General features: G+C 41.2%; 3 protein-coding genes across 3 annotated transcripts; all 3 read right to left on the bottom strand.

Moving 5' to 3' along the window:
- Window positions 1-10,358: 10,358 nt before the first annotated feature.
- LOC137940479 (serine/threonine-protein kinase UCNL-like) lies at window positions 10,359-11,863 on the bottom strand. The gene has a single exon (XM_068785572.1). The coding sequence runs from the start codon at window positions 11,772-11,774 to the stop codon at window positions 10,575-10,577; it is 1,200 nt and encodes a 399-aa protein (XP_068641673.1). The 5' UTR covers window positions 11,775-11,863; the 3' UTR covers window positions 10,359-10,574.
- A 5,274-nt stretch (window positions 11,864-17,137) lies between these two features.
- LOC137941073 (zinc finger A20 and AN1 domain-containing stress-associated protein 11) lies at window positions 17,138-18,280 on the bottom strand. The gene has a single exon (XM_068786322.1). The coding sequence runs from the start codon at window positions 18,157-18,159 to the stop codon at window positions 17,692-17,694; it is 468 nt and encodes a 155-aa protein (XP_068642423.1). The 5' UTR covers window positions 18,160-18,280; the 3' UTR covers window positions 17,138-17,691.
- Window positions 18,281-19,772: 1,492 nt separating this feature from the next.
- On the bottom strand, window positions 19,773-22,614 carry LOC137940774 (AP2-like ethylene-responsive transcription factor PLT2). The gene is made up of 9 exons (XM_068785899.1): window positions 22,476-22,614; window positions 22,032-22,398; window positions 21,729-21,811; window positions 21,563-21,571; window positions 21,367-21,455; window positions 21,135-21,208; window positions 20,783-20,833; window positions 20,605-20,681; window positions 19,773-20,506 (listed from the first exon to the last, which is right to left on the bottom strand). Exons 1-9 carry the CDS (start codon window positions 22,612-22,614, stop codon window positions 19,773-19,775), a joined length of 1,623 nt encoding a protein of 540 aa, XP_068642000.1.
- Between the last annotated feature and the right edge of the window lie 127 nt (window positions 22,615-22,741).

Raw genomic sequence — 22,741 nt, 5'->3', positions numbered from 1 at the left:
AATTTTCACAAGGTTCATGTAAGCACTTGGTGCTTGAGCGTTAAGTTTCAGGCTGTTGTCTTTCTCTGTTGTATGCTAGCATCATTTTTATGTCCAAGGACAGTGCTGTCTTGGAAGAACACGAACTCTAGTATAAGAATAAGAAACTGCATGCATCAAAACTATATGACGCTTTGACAGCTAATTATGAGATTCCACTATTTGCTGGTTTCCTAGGTCTTGAAAGAAGTTGTGGACAATGCACAATAGTGTCATGTAGTTTTTGGGCACTCAAACTACTAGGACACTTTTTTATACATACATATATATATATATATATATACATATATGACTATTGCTTGATCAGAGAGAAAATTGCTGGTCCAGCTACATATATGGCTCCTTGGAACACAAAACCAGATACCTATAGTTGCATCTTCCTGTCCATAGGTATGCATTTTGCTGCTCCAAGGAACCAAAGCACCATAGTTGCCACCTCATTGGTATCTATTGTTCACCTGCCTATGAGTGAGAAACTCTAGACACTGGAAAAAAACAGAAGAGAAACTCTGAAGACATTACCTTGCACATGATATTTCAGTGCTGATAAACTGAATGAAGTAAATCCTAAAACTCACAGGTACTGTAGATGTGTGGCTAAGATGTTTGTGTATAGGTTATGATTCTAGTTAGTTTTCTGTTTTCTGTACAGCTGAATCAAAAAGCCTGATGGTCTTCTGCTACATGTTATCATGGGACTGGGGCGTAGGCTGTCATGTGAAACATCTATTACAGCCCATGTTACTTCAGAATTCTGCTTACTGTACCTTTCAAAGTAATTCTTGTGTTGGAAGCAGTGGTGATGGGACTTGCAACTCAACCTTTTATGAAAATAAAAAGGAAACAACTGGCAGAGTGGAGTTATTTGATCCCCATTTATGTACTGCAATGTACTGAAACCAGTATAGAAGATACTGGTGGAGGAAAAAGAGTTCAGTGCTGAAAATACTTGGTGTACTCTTCTACTTAAAGCAGTTGAATCACATAAAGCTCATGTGGTAATGACATTTCTGTGACTCAATTGATTTAAGTAGATGACTCTCCTAGATTTAAGTGTCATATGCAATTCTCTCACACATTCCACTAAATAGAAACACATGCATAGGGGTATTTTAGTCATTTACTATGGTTGTATGTCCCTCATAGGATAGTTGGAAGTTGGTGTTCATGTTAAAGTTTTATGGTTTAATTCTCATTTTATTCTGAATTGTATTTAGAGAGTTCTAAATGTTTATGTGTAGAGGGGCATCATTGTGATTTAATGTTCTTTTTACTTAAAGTGAGTATATAATACGGAAAGGGGTCGATTTCTGACCCCCGACTAATGCTTCACGCTCACACTCCCTATCTCTCTTGTGCACTCCTCTCTTCTCATTTCTCTCTTTTCTCTGTTCTATTATTATTATTTTCTGCATGGTATTAAAGCACTGATCCTGTTGTTACGGGGCCCAAACCTTCTTTCCCTCATTCTCTAAGTTTGTGACTTATCCAAGAAAGAAAATTTTCATGATTTTTTTTTATTGAAGTTAGATGGCATATTTCCCCTTTCTACTGTCATAATCCAAGGATTAATTGTGTGTGCTGTCAATTGAACAACTTTATGAATTCTTGTGCCCCTACAGGGTTGTTTGGGAGTTTTTTCCTAATCCTATGCTTGCATAGGTATTCCAGACCTGCAAATTGCCTTCATCATCATCTTCAGGGCTAATGTCAGCCTAAAATGACTTTCCCCTTAGCTTGTATTCTGTCAATACGAAATAGTTGCAGTATACTGATTTCAATTTGTGCTTCTGGAGCCCTAATTTTTCAGTCGTGTGTGGGATCACTTCCTCTAGGCATTTACAGTGTATTTTGGTGATTTCTTGGTGCTGGTTGGTGTGTTAGTGTATTCTTGCATGCCTGGTGTGAGCACACACCAGCAAAGGAGTCTAGTAATTCCGAGGGTAAGGATACTATTGTAATTACCACAGAGAAGTTGAATAAATCAAATTATTTGGGCTGGTTGAGGCCTATTCAGATTTATCTTAAGGCTTAGAGGAAGATGAAATACTTGAGGGATAACCCTCATGACCAAATGACTAATGATTGGGAAATAGCGGATAGTCAAGTCATGACATATTACTCAATAGCATGAAGTTGAAATTCAGAAAACAAGTTATGAACTATGAGATCTCGAAGCAAATGTGGACATCTCTAGAATCTTTTTATGATTAAGAAAGCAATTTATCTAGGATATATGAGTTGTATGGCAGACTTGAAAGAGGGGATAGATCAGTTATTCATTATTTCAGCGAATTAATAGTATTTTATAGGAAATTAAGATTTATCATCCCTTTACTACCAAGGAGATGAATGTAGGAAGCAACAAAGACAGGTTTATGTAGCTAATTTTTTTAATAGTTTAGGCCTTGAATACGATGCAGTTTGGGCCCAGATACTTGCAAAAGATGTTGTTTCATCATTCACCCAAACTTTTAATGGAATAATGCAAGCAATAGAGGTTTTTACCCATAATATTCAGCTTGCTCAAAATTGTTCAAAGACACCCTGTGGACAAGGATGGGGTAGATGAGGATGAGTGAAGGAGACATTTGGCCAGGGAAGAGTTTGCAATAATGGTAGTAATGAAACAAAGTGTGCTCATTGTGGGCGAACAAATCATTTTTCAGACCAATGTTGGAATAAATTTGGTAAACCTTTCTGGGCCAACTCAAGTGTTCCTGAAGGTGGAACATCTTCTTCTAGTGTGGTGGACATTGTTCCTAGTACTCTAGATGAGCTTCAACAATTGGCTCAACACATAGCACAGCAAGCTGCATCTTCCTCGTCCATGACACAGAATGCTTCCCTACCACATCTAACATGACAAGGTCAAATATGTCTACATTCCACTCGACTCCAGTCTCTTCGTGTGTTATTGATTGTGGTGTATCTATGCACATATCAGATATGTCCACATTATTTTTGTCTCTTAATAATCTTCCCTATTCAAGCATGTCACACTTGCTGATGGTTTCTCATCTCCTACAAGTGGAGTGGGAATGGTTGATGCACTCCATCCTTGTCTTTGGATGCTTTCCTCTTTGTACCTAAGTTTCCCATTAACTTATTATTTGTTGATCAGCTTACGAAATCAATAGAGTGCTTAGTTGCCTTTTTTCCTACTCATTGTCTATTTCGGGATCTCCAAATGAGGATGATGATTGGTTCTAGGCATGAGAAAGAGGGGTTCTACCACTTGGAAGGTTTGATACAAAACTCCTCTTTATCACTTCAAGCAACTATTTCACCTTCTCAATGGTACCTATGGCTGGGACATCCCTCCTTAGCTAAGCTATTTTAGTTATTTCCGGATTTGCCTTCTACTCTATCATTTCAATGTGAATTGTGTCAACTCAGGAAACACAATAGGGTAACTTTCCAATTTTGTCAGAGTTGTAGTAGCAATTTGTTTGAAGTTATTCATTCCGATGTCTGGGGCCCATGTCAGGTTTCTAGTGTCTTCGGTCACCAATTTTTTGTTTCCTTTGTTGATGATTTTAGTCCGTCTGCATAGTTGTATTTCTTATGGGAGAAAGCTGAGGTTTTTTTATGTATTCTTGAACTTTTATAGTGAAATAAAATCTCAGTTTAATACTACACTTTGTGTTTTCTGTACTGACAATAGGCATGAATTCACAACAGAATGGAGTTGTAGAGAGGAAGAGTTGCCACTTGATGTTGCACGTTTTATGCTTTTCTAAATGCAAATTCCCAAATCATATTGGAGTGATGAGGTTCTCACTGCATGCTTTTTCATTAACAAGATGTCGCCATTTGTGCTTGGTGGAAAAATCTCACTACAAGTTTTCAACCCAACAAGTGAGTTGTTCCCTCTTTGTCTTCAAGTGTTTGAATCAGTGTGTTGTGTTCATGTACTTAGTCCGCCTCTTGATAAATTGTCCTTGATCAGTAAAATGTGTCTTCCTTGGCTATTCCCATACACAAGAAGGGTACAAATGTTGTTGTTCGTCCACAAGAAAATCATGTGTCCACAGATGCTACTTTTTTGAAAAAATTTCTTATTTATCACAGTTTGTTGAGTTTGTTACTTCTCCTTCACTTGAGGTGGACGGTTGTGTAACTCATCCTATGGAGGATGTCTCTAGCATTATTCCTATTGTTGATCCATCGACGTTGAAACAATTGTAGGTTTATAAACAAAGAACACCTTCCAAGGTCATTACACAACAATCCTCTCTTCCACCCACACCAATACCTTTTTCTTCTATGGTTCCTGAGGTAAGTGATTTGCCTCTTCCTATTTTTCTTTGTAAAGATGTTTGTTCTTGTAGTAACTGCTGTACTAAACATTGTTTCCTTTGATTTTGTATTTGGGTCGTTTAAAAATTTTGCATTGTTGTTGTCTTCCTGTTCTTTTCCTTCTTCAATGTAGGAAACCTTGTTATCTCTTTATTGGAGACATGATATGGATGTGAAGATGGCCACTTTACTTGATAGAGGTACATGGGCTTTATGTGAACCACAACTAGGTGCAAGCTATAGTTGGCTATTATTGGGTTTACTCAGTGAAGTAAGACGTTGATGGGTTGATTGAAAGTTATAAAGCCAAACTTGTGGCTAGAAGTTATACTCAAACCTATTGAGTTTATGTATTTGAGATTTTTTCTCTTGTTGCACGGCTATCTTCTGTTCGAATATTAATTTCTATAGTAGTTAACATGATTTGGCCCTTGTTCCAATTGGATATTAAAAATGCCTTTTTGTTTGGAGATCTAGCCAAAGAGGTTCATATGGAGCAACCTTCAAAGTATGTTGTTCAGAGGGAGATTGAAAAAGTATGTCATCTGGACAAAACTATTTATAGCCTCAAGCAGAGTCCCTGAGTGTGGTTTGACAAATTCAGTCGAGTAGTTTGTTAGAAGTCATTCTGACCATTCGTTGTTCATGTTGAAGAGATCCTATGGAGTTATAATGTTGATCGTGTATGTAGATGATATAATTTTGTTAGGAAGTGATAAGAAAGGCATTAAAGAAGTCAAAGAATATCTTGTGAAACACCATCAAACCAAGGATATGGGCTCACTCAAGTATTTTCTTGGGATTGAGGTAGCAGTAAGATAGGGATTGTTCTAACACAAAAAAAGTATGTGACAAATATGCCTCATAAATATGGTTTGTTGGGAGTAAGGCTAATTGAGACACCTATGGAAGTAAATAGTCTCTATGAAGATGAAGACAAGACTATGTATAGAAGGTTTGTAGGGAAATTTATTTATGTCATAGTAACTAGACCGAACATATCATTAGTTATGAACGTGGTTAGCCAGTTTATGGAGCACCCCATGATGATCCATTTAGAAGCTGCTCACGAGATATTATGGTATTTAAAGGGTGCACTAGGGAAGGGGTTATTGTATGAACCTTATATAGTCACTTGCACATTAGGGGATATCTGAAGGCTAATCATGCATGTTCTAGATTGGTTAGGAAGTCTACATTAGGGTTTTATGTTTTATGTTTTTGTTTGTGGAAACTTAGTTGGATGGAAAAGCAAGAAACTAAATGTTGTGGCTTGTTATAGTGTAGAAGTTGAATATCAAGCAATGGGTCGCACAATTTGGTGAGCTTCTGTGAGTGAGATCAATGTTACAAGATTATGACATCCTATTGTAGAAGCTATGAAGATGGAATGTGATAACAAGGTTGGAAGTTTTATTTTTAGCAACCCAATGTTCCATGAACATGTAGTAGTTGATTGTCATTTTATTTGTGAAGTTGTAACGAGTGTTATTGTGGTTACTCCTTTTGTCAAGTTTGTTGATCAATTTTGTAATATTTTTCCTAAAGCTTTAGGCAAATGAGAATTTGATAATTTTTCTATTAAGCTAGGGCTTCTCAATGTGTACGCTTAAGCTTGAAAGGGAGTATTGAAATGCATGTATAGGAGTATTTTGGTCATTTACTATGGTTGTATTTCCCTCATAGGATAGTAGGAAGTTGGTTTTCATGTTAAGAGTTTTTATAGTTTAATTTTCATTTTATTTCAAGTTGTATTTAGAGAGTTCTAAATGTTTATGTGTAGAGGGGCATTATTGTAATTGGATGTTCTTTTTCACTTAAGTGAATACATAAAGGGGTTGATTTCTAACCCCCAACAAGTGCTTTCACTCACACACGCTCCTTTCTCTCTTTTCTCTTTCCTATTATTATTTTCTACAAACTTTATTTGTCTTCATCCTCATTGTAGGAGTTTGGAATTAAGAAGAGGAAAAGAGAGGAGAAAGGAAAAAGAAGAGAAGATCTGGGGGTGAAAGCTGCATGAGAAAGCAGCAGCCACTTTAGGGGCCAGAAGTCGACCACTAACTCATTTTATCAATGATTAAACATATTAAATCAAAAAGACTAATATGCCCCTCTAAAGGTCACTTAATTCTCTCATACTACATCTTTATAAAAACTGACTCAAGTTGAGAGCTGAGGTAGATGCGTACTCATTGGAATTATCCTTATGGAACTAATTGCTGACTTTGCACCTTATGAGACAAACCTATTTGGTCACTGGGTTTCGAAAGTGTTCTGATCACGAAGGTTAACATGCTAGAAGCCTTGGATCCAACTGTTAAACCTGCAAAGAAACCTTGCAAGTATATGCAAGGTGGCAGAGCTTGCTGACCACTCTACTGCCAATTAGCCTTTTCAGCAACCTATTGTGAGCCATATAATTAATACCTTGACATGGGCTACCAATATTGATCATGAAGATAATGATGAAGGCTCAAGTTTTGAATCTGAGTTTCTGAAGAAGGGAAGAGATGACTAACTAATGAGATAGATACTAGGAGTGTTCCGAGTGAAAGAGATCACAGGGGAAACAAAAAACCACTTGGTTGAATTGTATAATATTGGTCTTATTAAAATGCCTGTTGGGTTTCTTATCTTCTTTTTAACTCTCTGTGCATTCAAACAAGAGAAATTGACCATGTTTTTTCTTTTTTTTTCTCTCAAGGAGATCTCTTTTTTTGTCTCTCCCTTTTATACCCTACAAAATTTAACCCAAGATCCCAGGGCTTTAATTATTGTGTTCATTGCATCGAGTACAAAAAGAATATTGTCTCGCATCATCTTTACATTTTTAGAAGTTAACTGTTATTGTAATTTGGTAAGAAAATTCCAAAAACTGTGTTTGAGTAAACAGATGGTTGCAATGAGATTGCCTAATGAATCTATTTCCATTTTATTTGCCAAGTGCTTGGTCCACTCATTTGTCACTACCCTTTTTATAGATAGACATGTTGTACTCACAAAATTCTTCATTTTTTGTTTTTTTTTTTTTCAGTGCAACTACAGGAAAGGTGACCACTGAGGCAGAGATGTATACTAATTTGGTGTTGTACTCGTGGAACTAGTTGCTACCAGAAAAGTGGGAGGTTAGTTCCAACCAAATTAGACAACCTATTTGGTCCCTAGATTCTGAAAGAGTTTTGTGCAACAAGGACAAGATGCTAAAGGCCTCCAATCCAACTATTTACCTGGCAAAGAAACCTGTAGAGGCATATGCAGGGTGGCAGAGCTTGCTGGCCACTCTAGTACTGCTCATGATCCTTTCCAGAGAACCTGACGTGAAGCCATACGGCTAAAACCTTGACATGGGCCACCAGCCTTGATGATGAAGATGATGGTGGGGATTCAAATTTCTACAGGAGTCTTTCCGAAGCAGTGAAGAGATGGAAAACTAACTAGAAAGATGCTCGGAATGTTAGGAAGGAAAGAGATTAATATAAGATTTGTGTTTCTCTTCTTAATTTTTTTCGTTCCAGTAATGAAACTGTTTTTCCGGCTTCAATGACCGTGTTTGCCGATGCATCATCTTCCTTCATACCCATTAAAACTAGTTGTCAGGGTGAGCTTCCTGTCCTCAGTTCTCTCTGTTGATGGCGACTAAGCCTTGGTAGGCATCGAAAACAACTTTTAAGAGAAAAACGATATCGTTTTCAACAAGCTCAAGGACCGTGACTCCGGACTGTTTATGATAACCTTGTTTCTGTGCAGCAAGCGGAAGCCACAACGGTGGTCGGACGCCATGGATGTGACAACAAAGAGTTATTGAACCCACATGGGGGTTGGATCCCTTCTTAAATTATGTCCCCAAATAACCGTACAAGATGAAATTTTGTTAATTCAATTACGCTGTATGTACTGATACTAGATAGCGACTCTGTGTATGCAGGTGATGTTATCACCTGGTGCAGTACAGTTCTGGGAGGTGTCCTCTGTCGTGCCATATTAGGATATCAGATGCCCTGGTTAATGGCTTTAGCAAACTCTCTCTGTTGTTCAAGGGAAATAAAGATGCTTTTGCAGGTTCTTCCACGAGCAACAAAAATGGGTATGGTTGTATAGTAAATCAAGAAACCAGTAATGAGATAAAAAAGAAGATATTTCCGTTCAAGAAAGCAGAGCAGAAGTAACAAGTGGTGATGAGGTTGCAGTTGCAAATAGTCACTGCAGGTGGTTACCCATTTATTATCAGCGAATCGACAATTCACTCTGTACAACAGTGCTCACAAGCCTCACATTCATGGTGGCCAAGTTCAATCGGCAGCCACATATTACGCCAGGCGAAGGCAAATTAGATAACGTCAAAGCTCTGATTAGATATGCTTCCGTCTCGACTAAGGCAAGAGAAGAATTAACGAGTTGCATTGAAGGAAAAAGATTGTTTGGCCTGTGTGTATGTGTGTGAGAGAGAGAGAGAGAGAGAGTGTGGTTAACGTTAAACCTCGCCGAGACAAAGGTGATATTACGAGAAGATGGTTTTGATTGATTGATTGATTCGGGGTCAAAGGAACGCAATGGAGAGATTCTCGACTGGACAGGGATGATGACAAGGACGTTCGTCGCACAGCGAAAGGTGTCCTACCTTCCCCTGCTTTCTCGTGCCAGGAATTGCTTCACGCGCCAGGCCCCGGCCATAGACCCACCCCCAGTTGCAGCTGCTCGCCTCGTCGTGAAATGCTCGGTTCACGGCGACAGGTGGGCTGCACCAGGCTTCCTGTGGACAGCAGAGCACGTGGAAGTGGAACCACTTCAATCCATTATTTGTTCTCTTCTAATATATGTATCTTTTGCTCTTGTAGTTTTTTACTTCTTCTTTTGCTTCTGTAATAGTCTCCGTACAGGGACGACGAGGATAGTCCATGAGAGAGCAAAGGGACAACAATGGTGGAGCCGTGGGGTTGCTCCGTTACCCTTTACGCAGTACGTCCCTTTCCTTTTCTTCTGAAAAAAGAAAAATAAATAAATAGGTCTCTTATTTCGGTGTCTCAACAGTTCTCGAAGGGCGACCGACAGAGCGAGCAGGATGGTCTTCTTTTGGGGCTTTGCCTGGGGTTGAAAGGCCCTTCAGAGACCCACCATTTGGAAGCGGCTAGTAAGAAAACGGGGCTGTTCATCTAATGAGACAGAGAAGCTTTTTGTTCTGTAGCACCCCTTGTCCCTCCCTTCCATGGACGCTTCAAATGAGTGACACAGAGCAAACAAATCTCCTCTCCTCTTCCAAGTCGCCATCTTCATATCTCATTTCTCTTGGGAGTATATTACTCTCCCTGCAAAACAGATTACGAAACGGCCACTCTGACGTCGTTCCAGTTCGCTCAACGTTATGTAACGTATCAGTCGGCAAAAGTCGTACCACTCGAGTATCGTCATCATGAACAGCGGCTTAAAAGCTTGAACCGAGAAGCTCTGCCCGGCCTCGTCGATCTTTCCTTTCCATTCCTCACACAACCGAGAAGCCAATGTGTCTCTCTTGATTACGGGGGGCGATAGTGGGTTCTCAGACAAAACCAAAAGGACGCCATGATAGCAGGCCTCATCTCGAGATTCGGAAATTCCTTTCATCAGATAATCCCAACCATTTCATAAACCGCAAGAAAAGCTTGGACATGGATTAGCTCACGAGCTCCCGTCTCTTTCCCCCCAACTCAGAATCCATCTTTTGCTCCCTGAATATGGAGAACATGATTTCGCTTTGACGAGCTTTGATCGCATAACAGAAGGAAGGATTCGCAGTCGGGAGGGGGCGACGAGGATCGAAAGCTTAATCTGGGCGGTGAACGTTTAATGGGTTAATTAAGGAGGTTTGATTTCATTTCTTGTGGAGGGTCAGGTGGCTCCTCCAGGTCCGTGACGTCTCTCTGCGTTGCTTCTCCGCTTCCGTGAATCAAGGGAAGGATCTTCTTCCGTGTCAGAAGTATTTCAGAAACGGAAAAAACTGTTACGGCCTGAAAAAACTGCATGTCTACTGCTTCGTGTCGTCCACATGAAAGGGGCGCGCATTGCGCCCCAGTATTATCAAATATTATTGTCTTAATCGATAATTACAATACTAATTACAATCTTTCTGATTAGCTAACAAAACATCCGTGATCCGTGATCCGTGATCCCTCATCCCTCATCCGTGATCCGTCTCGCGTTTCGGTGTTTTTGATGTATATGCACAAAAGCGGAAAAAGCACGTAACCAACTCTGTGTCAGAATCCCGTAAACGATACGCTGCGCCGGCAGTCGAACGACGACGCCGATAGCGCCGGTGACGACGGCGGCTGCACCCTCTGCTTCTGAAAGTACTCCTTGATATTAAACTCGTGACTCGTGTCCTCCGTCTCCGCTGCCATCAAATCCTCTGTCGCAGCCAGAAACGGCGGCCGAGACACTTCCGTTAGAAGGTCCCACTGTAGGCCGCGGAAGAATGCGTGCTCCTTCACTTCCGCCGCCCCTCCCTCGTAACCCAACCGCTTTGTCGGGTCCTTCTCCAGCAGTTGTGATATTAAGTCCGTCAGTGCCGATCTCTTTCCGATGAACTCCGGTGATTTTGTTAACACGTTATGAAACGTCTCCTTCCGGTTCTTTCCGTAAAAGGGGGTTCGCCCGTAAGCCATTTCGTACGTCAATATCCCGAGTGCCCACCAGTCTACAGCGAACTCGTGTCCGTCGCCGCGGACGACCTCCGGGGACACATACTCTTCGGTTCCTACGAACGAGTTGGACCGCTCCCCGGCGGAGAAGCTCTGTTTCCGACGACTCACGGGTGACACCCTCGCTGATTTCGCCTTCTTCAGTCTGCTCTTCTCTGACACGACCGATAACATCCGCGTTAGATGTCGCCGATGATTTGGACGAGGTGGCGAGGGATCGGGCGACGGAGAGAAGGGAACTGTTGTGGCCACTTTTTGTTTCCTGGGAGCTAGAACGCGGGAGAGGTCGAAGTCGGTGAGCATGACATGGCCGGAGGCCTGGATGAGGACGTTTTCCGGTTTGAGGTCGCGGTAGACGATGCCGAGACTGTGAAGGTATTCGATGGCGCAGATGATCTCGGCGACGTAGAAACGAATGGCGGAGGGGGAGAAAACGTGGTCGGTTTGGTGGTAGCGGAGAACGTTGAGGTCGCCGCCGGGGCAGTAAGGAATAGCCCAGGCGAGATACTCATCCGTTTCGGTGGAGCCGATGAGGGTGGGAAGAAAGGGATGAGCCAGACGGGTGAGGGCGGACATCTCCCAGCGCGCGCGGCGATCGGCGTCGAATTTCGTATGCAGGGAGCACTTCTCCACGACCTTGACGGCAAATGGGTTGCCGGGGAACTCCTCGTTCCTGACAAGGAAGACCGTCCCCATTGCTCCCTTACCCAGCAACCTGACCGCCGACAGCATCTCCATGTCTAGGTCCAGGTCCATCCCTCGGAGACTGCTCGAGAGTAGCTGAAGGCGTCGCAGAATGAAGGAGATAACGAGGGAGGAGCGGTTTTAAAAGAGTTTGTTTTATCTTTTCTCGCCTTTCTTTAATTAATCCAGCCAAAAGAAATTGACTCAATGAGTGCAGTGAGTTGGGTTTCTTTTAACAAAAAGGAAAGGGCGTTTTTCTTTGTCTGCAACCGAGGTGGCATTCACACGTGTGGCACTGATTTATATACCTTTTTGTTACTCGGCACGTCAAAAAAAACTTGATTTAAAAAAAAAAAACACGATGTAAATTCCATGAAATGATGGGTAGAAGGTGGAATTTTTGCAACATCCCGTGAACAAGTCTGCGCATGCGCCAGCGTTCGTGCGGCCGCACGTGCTCCATTTTGTTTAAGGGGCGGAGGGTGTCTAATCCTACACGGAGGAGGGCCTCCCTCCCCTACGACCCCCTTCCATGTGGTGGGGCCCTAGAGAGATCAAGGGGATGCCACCCCTTCCTTTCCTGCTGTAATGAGAGGGAGTTATTGCCCTGGCCTTTTTCTCTCTGTTTTGTCTCTTTTATCATTTAAAGCAATAAACCGGAGGTTATTTTGACGAAAATAACCTCTAGAATTTGGCAAGTACATAAATACCGCACGACGACTCTCAATCAGACAATAATGAAAGCAAATTACGCATATTATTAAAACTAGTAAGGATGGCCCATTATTAAGTATCCAATACGGATGGCCCATTTAGGAGGAAAAAAGAGTCCAATGAGTGGATTGAGAAAAATAAAAAATAAAAATTGTGGGGTTAAAGTGAAAATAACTTTTTAGTAAGGGTGTAAAGAAGGAAAGAAAAAAGGTGAAATGGTTTGTGAAGAAAATGTGTAATTTCTAAGGGAGTAATTATGTAAGATTTGGCTTTATGGCTTTTGTTAATGTGGGCTTTCATTATTCCTTAATGTGGGTAGACTAGTAGGACGGCAAAGTAAGTCTCATCGGTTTCACTTTATGTGACATGATCCAATCCTCACCTTCCTTCTCTTTCTCTTCAAAAATAGTTGATTTGCTCTTCTTTTTCTTTTTTGTTTTTTATTAAGAAAGTCTTCCCCCCTCTTATTTTTCAAATCTTTCTTATCTCTCTTTTTCCTTATTTTTTATATTATAAAATATTTTTTATTTTAAATTACTATTAATAGGAATAATTCTATATATTTAATATAAAGTCGGTTTTTTTTAACAACTGTCGTTACGCGGCGTAAATTGTTCGTTTGATGGTGATTAATGGTAGTTTTAATTCTCTAATTTGATGTGGCGAAATAGAAAAATACCCAAATCCTGAATTTTCGGACCCTTATATTATTTTCTTTTTATTTAAAAGTTGAAAAGTTTTTTTTTTCAATAACACACTTAAATGTATTTTGTGTACAATAATGTCATTTTTTTGACATAAAAATTAAAAAATTGTTTCAAAATTGTTGATTTCTAATGCCAACACATTAACACAATAAATCTCAAGGGAAGGAGAAAAGAAAAATACTCTAATTCTTGGAAAAGAGGCGAGAAGAAACCATAAGAGAAAAAGACAAGGACAAATTTGAGCTAAGAGGAAAAGACTTAAATGTTCTACCCCATACTTTGAAGCTATATTTATAATTACGTTAAGGTGTTTACAATGATTACAATACTCTTAGGGCTATATGCTTAAAAAAAAAAAAAAAAAACATAAATTTTAACTTTATGAAAGTTCTCCTTATTTACTAGATATACCACCCCCTACACGCATGGGTGTCTCTTAATAGAAATCAACATCAATAATAAAGTACTAGATAAAAAATATAAAATAAGATAATTAAAATTTATGTCTTTAAATTCAAATAAAATAGTAAAATAAAAAAGTGGGTACACTTAACTTACGTCGAATATATAATTTTTCCAATAATTTAACAAATATAGGTTGTTATATATCGTGTTATAGGCGACATTCGCCAATTTCTTTTTTTTTTTCTTAAAATTTATAAAAAAAATAGGCATATTATATACCAAAATAGCCTATTCCAAAGCCAATACTTATCACTTGGGGGTGGTGAGATGGAGGATAACAATCACACTCAAAGAGTCCAATCTAGAACAAATGTAAAATAACATAGATTTTGAATTATTCATAGAAGAGCCAAGAGTTGGTTTGTCCGAGTCTACAATCAAAAACCAATCTCTTGATTGGAAAACTGGTTTGATGCATAAAACTCCAAATATAGGGAAAGCGTGGGCTAGTGCAGATGGGATGCACGAAGCTTGTTTTTCGTAGATGATGGAACGGAAATTGGAATCCATGTCTAATGTGTCTTTATCTAAATGGGGGACAAGCTAACACCCTAAACATTGCTTAAGATTTCTGTAATAGTCTTTAATTCCTTTGATTATGTGAGGAGATGATAATTTTCAGAGAAGAAAAAAGGCAAAAAGCTGCGGTTTCACCCTCTTTAGGGGACAGCGAATCTGAGATATTGAATATCATATTTGAGGGATGTTAAGAGGGGGAGACGGGGATGGAGCAGCAGCAGAGGCGGATGCCAAGGTTCTAAGTTTCAGAAAAATGCCTTCCGGTCGGGGAATCATTATTAAGGAGAAATTTTGGGGAAAGAGAAGGCCACCTGCAAAGTTTTTATTCTTCTTCCAATGTGAAAGTTAAGAAGCAAAGTACTTTAAAGTGAAAGTTTGGTATTTTTTTCGCTTTCAGGATGCTGCGGTCGGCCATGATTCCAGTGGTGAAAAGAATGAATTCTTTTTTCTCTCTCTCTCTCTCTCTCTCTCTCTCTCTTTTAAGGGTGACGAGTTGGTGTTCTTCAATCATTCTGGGAAGAAAGGGTGTAGCATTCATTGATCGATTGCGGGAACTGGCAATTATTTATGGGCCGTGGCTTTAATTTCGTTTTAGTGTAAGCGACACAACAGTGAATCGAAGGAAGAGAAACCGAAGATTTAAGTGGTTGGGACTGGAATGAGTTGTTTTCCGGGGAAGAAGACGATAAAAGGCTTCACCATAATTCGCATTTTAACGAGATTTCTTTCGGCTTTTAGATGGAGAAGATTCTGGGTGACGCCCAGATCCACAATTCATGCATTCAATCTTGAAGAATTCATTCATTCAGCAATGATAAAGAAGAGCGAACAAGGGCAGTAGAAGGTTCTGCGTTTCGTTTAGATACACAATTTTCACGGTGGGTATCTTCGAATGCTCTTTCTCCTTCCACTCTCGTAACTAATTCACAGTAGACTTCAGACAAAAACCCCCAAACTGCTCACACCCTCGCTCATATTCACCATTACACCCCCATGAAAACTTGCTATTCCGTCTGTGTGATTTTGTAATTTCAGAAGCCTCCTGGCTCGCTTTCCGTCCCCTTTTCACATTTAACTTAGGTTTTCAGACATCGTGCCTTATCGCTTTCAGAAAGTGGGGCTCTGCATCCATTTGTTTCGAGGTTTTCCATCCGTTACCGATTCCATTTGTGTTCGAGCAATCTAATAACGCGACTGCGATTCCATTCCTCGAGTCTGCATTTGGACTGGTGGCGGAGAAGAGAGAAGGAACCAGAAGATTAAAGAATTACGGTGAGGCTCTGTTAAATCTATATTTATTAAAAAAATTGTTTTATGATTACATTTTAAGAGATAATGTTACTAATTACTTGATTTTTATTTTTTTTTGGCAATTTTAATATTTTTCACTAAATTAAGTAATTAGTAGTGGAAGAATATATTTTTTATTATATAATAATAAATTTTATTCTTTTATTTTTGTCATAGGTATAAATTTTACTCGTGCGAAATGGAGATTTCATATATCGTTTTCTTAGTACGAAAGAAGAAAAGAGCTAGAGTTTATAAATTTATACAGGATATATAATTTTTATTTGGGTAATTGTAAATTGATATTGATATTTCAATATTGTTTTTGTGTTTAATTATTGAATAAAGTTTATGTATAATTATACAGTTTTTATAATTAATTTTATTCAAAATATATAAATAATTTTATATATAATTTATTTCACATGTATTTCACAGTTTAGCTCCGCTCGAGCTCGAAATTGAAATATTTAAATTAAACCCGGTTTGAACATATAAGATTCGATCCCACCTTAAGATCATAAATCAGTGGCAGTGATAGGCACCAAGAACCAGATTCTTTCCATTTAGTTTTCACCCTATGAGCGGTCACATGACACAAAACCAATAGGCTCGAGTAAGCTAAAAGTTGGAATCAGAGCAGGGTTAAGTGCTAACTATTGAAACAATTGTGCTAAAAGGCTCAAAGCTAACCCCACGAATCTCAAAGACTGGCACTGTCGATACAAACACAAATTTTAATATTTTCTCACACGGGAAAATCCGTGGACAAATTCATCGGAAAAACCCAGGACAAACTCCTGAAAATACCCAGGACAAAATTCGGTGGGAGCAGGACTCGAACTCGGGACCAACCTCGAATGATAAAGAGCCGTTGAGCTCTGTAGTGGGGAAGACTAAAACGGGAGAGAAAACAATTTTATCATTCATTACCTTATTGTTTATTCGTTAGTAAAACACCCTGTCAAACTTGACTTCTTCCACTCAGACTTTGCAAGATTCTTAATGCCTCCGGCGTCTATAGGTCAGATGAAGAGGATTAAGTGGCGTTTCACACTTGAAAATGATGAGGGACAGTTTCTTCATGAAATGATTCCAACTTTGAATTGATCTGCCCTGCGTTCTATTCATCAACTGCTCCATAATTCTCTTACAGCAGAACAGAACTTGAACCAGACCACTCTGCAATCCAAATCGCCACGACCACTTCCAGAGTTTAGACACATTGCCAAGGACCAGAGTCAGAGGCAAAAAAAATTAAAAAAAAATACCCAACTCGTTTCATCCCTTCCATTCAATATCCATATGAACATTTAACCCCAAATTCAAGATCCGCCCCACTCAACGCTATACCCTTCCACTCTCCTTTCCTCCTGTGACTCCTTGATGCATCTTCCCATGATAAGAAACCCCGGGGAGAAAAAGAGAAACGACGAGGTGTTCTTCCTACGTCGGCATCGCCTTCGTTTTAGTTATCAATCTTCCACGTATATTTCGGGAGAAAGAACGTCGCTCAGGCCAACTTCGCACGGTTGCCACCTGGAGCCAACCTGTTCCCAGTTCCCACCCATTTCGATATCCTCCGAGATGAAAAGAACTGTGGCAGCACAGGATCCCCCCTCGACCATCATTTCCCCGCGATGTCGATCTCACGTCTCTTCCAGTGCCCCACCGCCTCGCACAATCTCAGCCGTGGATTACAAGAGTTGCGCCCACCATCTTGAGCCTAGACGTGGCATCTGTCCATGAATTAGGGAAATTCTCATATCTCAAATGCAATAAAATTCAAACCAACGTGAATCATGATTCCACGACAATCGGACGGATCAGATCGATGGTTTTTACTTTATCAGACATTGAACGGTTCAAAGACGTTACAACTTTTTTTCCTTTCAATTTTTTAATTTTTCAAAAATACATGACAAAAGGAAAAGTCTACTAGAAAAGGTGTGACAGCCTGACAGGGACCGAAGGACAACCGAAGTCATAAAACGGAGTCACTGGCGCCGGTGAAAATTCGAGGCTCCGGATTCCAGAACTCTTGTTTCTAAAATCGGACAAGAACATGATGAAGATAACGAGGAAGGAAATGTTACACGCCGCCCACTAAAAACTTCATTAATTTTCCGACATAATTCAACATTTTTTCTATCTTGGTCACTTCCGGGAATCTCACAACTTTTTTCATCCGTTTACAAACCTCATAGCTGAAGCTATAGATTCCCATTCCTCAAAACATCGGCCATTTTTTTTTTTTTTTCCTTTTTTCCTCCGTAATCCTTCTCTTTCACCAGTCAAAGCTTGACGATCTTGGCCGCTATAACCACCGGATTTTCCCGCGCGATCGCGTCTCTCGCAGCCGCCTTATAATCGAAGCTACATACGTGTCGATCCGAGTACCGATGTACGCCACAGAACAGATCACCGCATCGGCAGCGGAACCCGGTCACTCCGACCTTCTTTCTGCAACTGGTGCAACGGTTCAACAGCCGAACCTCCGTATGAGAATCGACCGGTCTCTCGGACCGCTCTTCGCTAACGACCACGGGCGGCAGAGCGAGCCTCTCGGAAGACCGGATCGGAGCAGGTTTGTGTTTATCGTGAGTGGAGCAAGAAGGAGCGGTCAAGATGCCGGAAGCCTTATAGCAGTTCTGGCACATATTTTTGGTGGCCGGATTGCCCGGAAATCCGCAGTTATTGACGCATAGATTGAGGGCTTCAGGGACCTTGAATTCGGTCTCTTCTTTTTCCCTCTGCGACATTCCTGAGCTAAAGGGATGGTGAGATTTGGGAAGGGAGGATTTCCGCGACGAGAAGACGAAGAGGAGGCTAAGGAAGGAATTGAGGGGTTTTGGTCTGAGGTGGGTCTTTTTAAGGAGCTGGAGTGATCGGTAATGACGATGAAAATCGAGAATTGCTTTTAGAAACGCGTATCAAACGTTTCCGCGTCTTATTTACGAACAATGGTACTCCTTTTACGCAATTACCGCTGCTCTAATCATCTAAAAACTCACCTCTCCCGATATAATTTGGGCAAATATGGAATTTTACGCGGCTCCGGGCTGTAGGTAACCTGTCCGGGTTGTAATGAAATGGATGGACGCTAGTCACGCGACAAGAGACACACTGAGCCGCCCCATCTGACCGGCCTTTCCTTTTCCCATGCGTCGCTGCCATCACCAGGTTGCCGTACACGTGGATAAATTAGTCAGCGGCGCGTACGTGTCCAAGTGAGGGAAAGCTCCCACGTGCTAGCTGAGCTGGCCGAAGCTTTATATCATCGTGATGGGGCAGGACAGGGACAGGGACAGGGTGCCGTCTCGTCGTGAATCGCGGCTCCTACGCTCTGCCACAGCAAGTCGACGAGTGTGATTTCGTTTCCAATTTGCAAATTCCTCTGATAATTCTCCGATTTTGAAAACGGGATCGGCTTCTTTAAATCTCTCGTTTTGTATCTTTAAGACTGCTTCATTTCACCGCGAAGCCGGCCACCGGAAAAATCCCTCTCAAGTCCCAACTGGGTGACGCCGTAACTTCTGAAACTAGCCTGAAATGCAGTAAAATAACAGGGGAGACTCTCTGTCCTCTAATTTTCATTCAATTACTGAACCCCCAAAAAAAAAGAAAGATGAAAAGGAGAGTAGCTGGAAAGGGGCGGCGTTGCAAACTGCCTGGATGTCGGCAAAGATAAGCACAGAGGAGGAAAGTCCGCGACCAGGGAGGAGAGAGAAAGTAGGCAGCTCGGTGGCACAACAATAATGTGATGATAAGAGTGGCTGGCTGACGAAGGTGCTTTTGGGTGGCATTAGCTGTCAGCGTTATTAAAGATGCAAAAATTCCAGTTTTGTATTTGATTTTTCTGTTGGGAGATCCTCGATAATGTCGCAGGCCGGCCGGGGGGTGACCACTAACTATTCACCGGTGACCTCTCGAAAGAGGACAATGAGTTTATTAATAGATTTAATTTTATTAAGATAGTTTTATTTAACTTTTAATTAAAAAAATAAAATAAATAATTTAAACAAACATTTGATTTTTCACTTGGTGTGTCAATTAACGAATTTGGTTTCGTTTTGTTTATATTTAACTCGTCTTCTTCGGCTGGCCGTGATTTAATCCTCGAGTGAGTTTCGTTTCTCTATCTACTCAGAAACAGTTTATACCGGGTTTTTCCAGAACTGAGTTAATTAGAAATGTTTGTCTGGTTGCGTCACAGTTTTAGATTACATGGAAAATCAGAGGATTTTGCTTTCCGAAGGCAGTTACATTTCAAAACTGAATTTGAGCAGTCATAGAGAATTCCTGCGTAGCCAAGCCGGAGTGCACAAAAACGCCAAAATTTGCAAAATTGCCTCTCAACTTTTCGACAAAATTTCTATGTATCGTTCCAGACTGAGAAAATTCCATGGTTGGGACCTCGAACCGTGTCCGTCGACAGCCAGTCAGAGTATCCTCCTCCGGTATCCGTATCGTAATCAACCTTAACCACTCCCACATCACCTGAATCCACGTTATCAAGCTTCAATCCCACCGCGCTGCCTCCGCCGCTCATCATCACGGCCGACTCTCCGTTCATCATAAACCCATTCCCGTAGTAATGACCTCCATTGTAGTAGCTACAACTGCTGTTAGTGTTAGCGATGGACGAGCTGCTGTTGGTCTCCAAGGGGGATGGACCCATTCCGATCAGGTTGTGGGCGAAGGCTGCAGGCTGGTGGGACTGGGAATGGACGTAATTCTGGTGAAACTGTGGCATCTCACCGGTCGAACGAAGTTGCAAAGTGTTGTGATAGTAACTTTGGTGAAGCTGGGAGTCGAATTGCCACTGAGATTGCTGCTGCGGCTGTTGTTCGTAAGTCAAGTAAGGGTGGTGGTGGTAGCCATGTAATTGGAGAGAGTCCGGTAAAAAAGTGGAGGATGACGCGGGTTTTACGTCTTCTCTCTTTCTTGCATCGATTGCCTTGGAGGCTCCTCCTTTGATGGGCAATGTGCTGCTCTCTAAGATGCCATTGACATCATAGCGGCTCATATCGAAGTTCGTTACAGCATTCAGACCTCTAAACTTTATCGCTGCAATATCGTAAGCCTCTGCAGCCTCCTCCTCAGTACCTGTTTATCCATTCATCGCTACGAGTTAGATGACGAGGGTTCGTATTACTATGCCCATCGATATATATTGATTTTTAGTCGGCGGCGAATCGACTTACTGAAAGTGCCGAGATAAAGATCTTTGTTTCCCGCCACTCTACCGATTCTTGCCTGCCATCTTCCTTGCTGATGATGCCTGTAAATGACGAACTTATTGTTCAAGCAGCACTTGGGATTTGTTAACTGAACAATAACGAAGCCCGATTTAAACAGAACCAAGCAATGGCTGAGACTCACCTGGTGACTCCCCTATACATTGATGCGCCCCTCGAGAAGCCACTGCTTTTCCTGAGACATTGCCACAGAGAAGAGTAATATCGTATCAGTGGAATTCTGAGAAATAGATGGCACCGGAGAGTTCGAAAAGTTTTTAAGTGTCTTTTCTTCCGTCTGATTTGTGTTTGTAAATGAAAATTGAATCGCCAGCCTTAATCGAGAAAAGTTCAAGGGATCCTTATTATTTCTTATCAATACAGAATGGGAAAAAGTTGAGACTGAAATTCTTTTCCGAGACTGCAACAAATATCGTCAGGCCTAACACCGTATCTGCGATCACTATTTCATTCTGAAAGCAGTCAATATGAGTTACCTTCTAAGTGATGCAACCCATTCTTGCCTGGTCATATGTTTCATTTCTTCCAGTTCCTTCTCATAGTTGCTGATCTGAACACACAAAAACTCGCGTTAGATAATTCAAATTGGACTCCCAACGTCTTCGTCGCCGGGCGTCCCAGCAAGGCCAGTCATACTGTATATCATCGTGATCAATGGTGATCAGCTCTATCACTTTCTTCCAGTAACAACATTGGCTTAGAACTCACCGGCAAGTTTGTGGTGGTGGAGGTGCCCCAGTATTTAAGAGCAGCCAAATCGTACGACCTCGCTGCCTTCTCTTCTTTGTCATATCCGCCTGGTGTGAATAGAGCGAAGGAGAAAAGGTTGAATCGTTACGATACTGACGAGCCAAAAAAGGAGTATACTATAAATTAATGCTGTGGCTTCAGAGATTTGACTCACCCAAGTAGACTTGAAGAGGAAAGAGTCGAGAGCGCAGAAGCGAAGGTGAGAACAGGAAGAGAAACAATATCGGTTAGCAGCAACTTAGCTCTGGCAAACCTTTAATGAGGAAGAAGACTTAAAGATGGAAGCAGGAAAAGCTTAGTAAATATCGACGGAATAATACCTTGGCGCCCTTTCCTTGATTGCCCTTCTCTTCTACAGCTATTATCCCACAGGTGAGCTTCGTATCTCCCCGTCCATCTATGCCTATTTTGATCCCAAAATAACCATAGCCCGATAACTATTCTCCTACTTTCTATGCATATGATCACGATCTTTGAAAGCGAACAAAATGAATAATGCAGTGATTTCATGTCGTCTTTGACAGCATGCATATACACAATACATGCATTATATCTATAATATATATGGCTCAATTGTCCTCTGGTTTTCAGTTGATATAGGATCAGTAAAATCAAAATAGTACCTGGTCACGCCACGGTACATCGAGGTTCTCTGCCCGAATGTATCCACAGACCTTCTCGGGGTCGCGGTCGCCTCCACTGCAGTCGTGTTCTTACCACTGCCCTCCCCATTGGGACCTTTACCATTGCCCATGGAAAGCGTCAGTGACTGTAAGTTACTTCCGTTTCCTTGACAATTGTACTCTTCCGAGGCGGAAGCAGCCGCCGGCGCTTCCTCCGTCTGGATTGTGTAACCTGCATAGTCGGCGTAACTCGTCGGGATTTGGTTGAATGCAGGAAAATCCGGTGGATTATCGGGTACACCAACTCCCAGGAAATCTGCCACCTTCGGAACATTGTTTTCACTTTGAGAGTCGATCAAGCTCCAATCTGCAGATAAGAGGACCAAAACACCGTTGTCGCTTCAAGAAAAGAACCAGAAAAGATGTAAACTGGTGAAAAGATACCTTGGATTTGAAGGGGTTGGTGGGTGTTATCCGTTACCAACTCTATGCTAGCATGAGAGGTTTGAGATGCATGTTGATGATGAGGGAAAGGGGAAGTAGTGTCGTCGGAAGAGTGAGAGAAAGAGAGCCAGTTATTCATGTTGTTGGAGCTCTGCTAGGAGGGAGGTTTAGAGGTGGGGAAGGGCTATGAATAGTTTATTCCCCTGGATATATGGGAACCTGAAAATAATATTCTGAAGCAGGAGAAGGAGAAACAGTGAAAGGAG

The sequence above is a fragment of the Aristolochia californica genome, unplaced genomic scaffold, assembly GCF_029961685.1.
Source record: "Aristolochia californica isolate CCGP_79_NKW_82.1479 unplaced genomic scaffold, dmAriCali1.0.hap1 SCAF_9, whole genome shotgun sequence".
NCBI classification, from domain to species: Eukaryota; Viridiplantae; Streptophyta; class Magnoliopsida; order Piperales; family Aristolochiaceae; genus Aristolochia; species Aristolochia californica.
The sequence above is the reverse complement of the archived record's forward strand: the minus strand, read 5'-3'. Positions and strand labels throughout refer to the sequence as shown.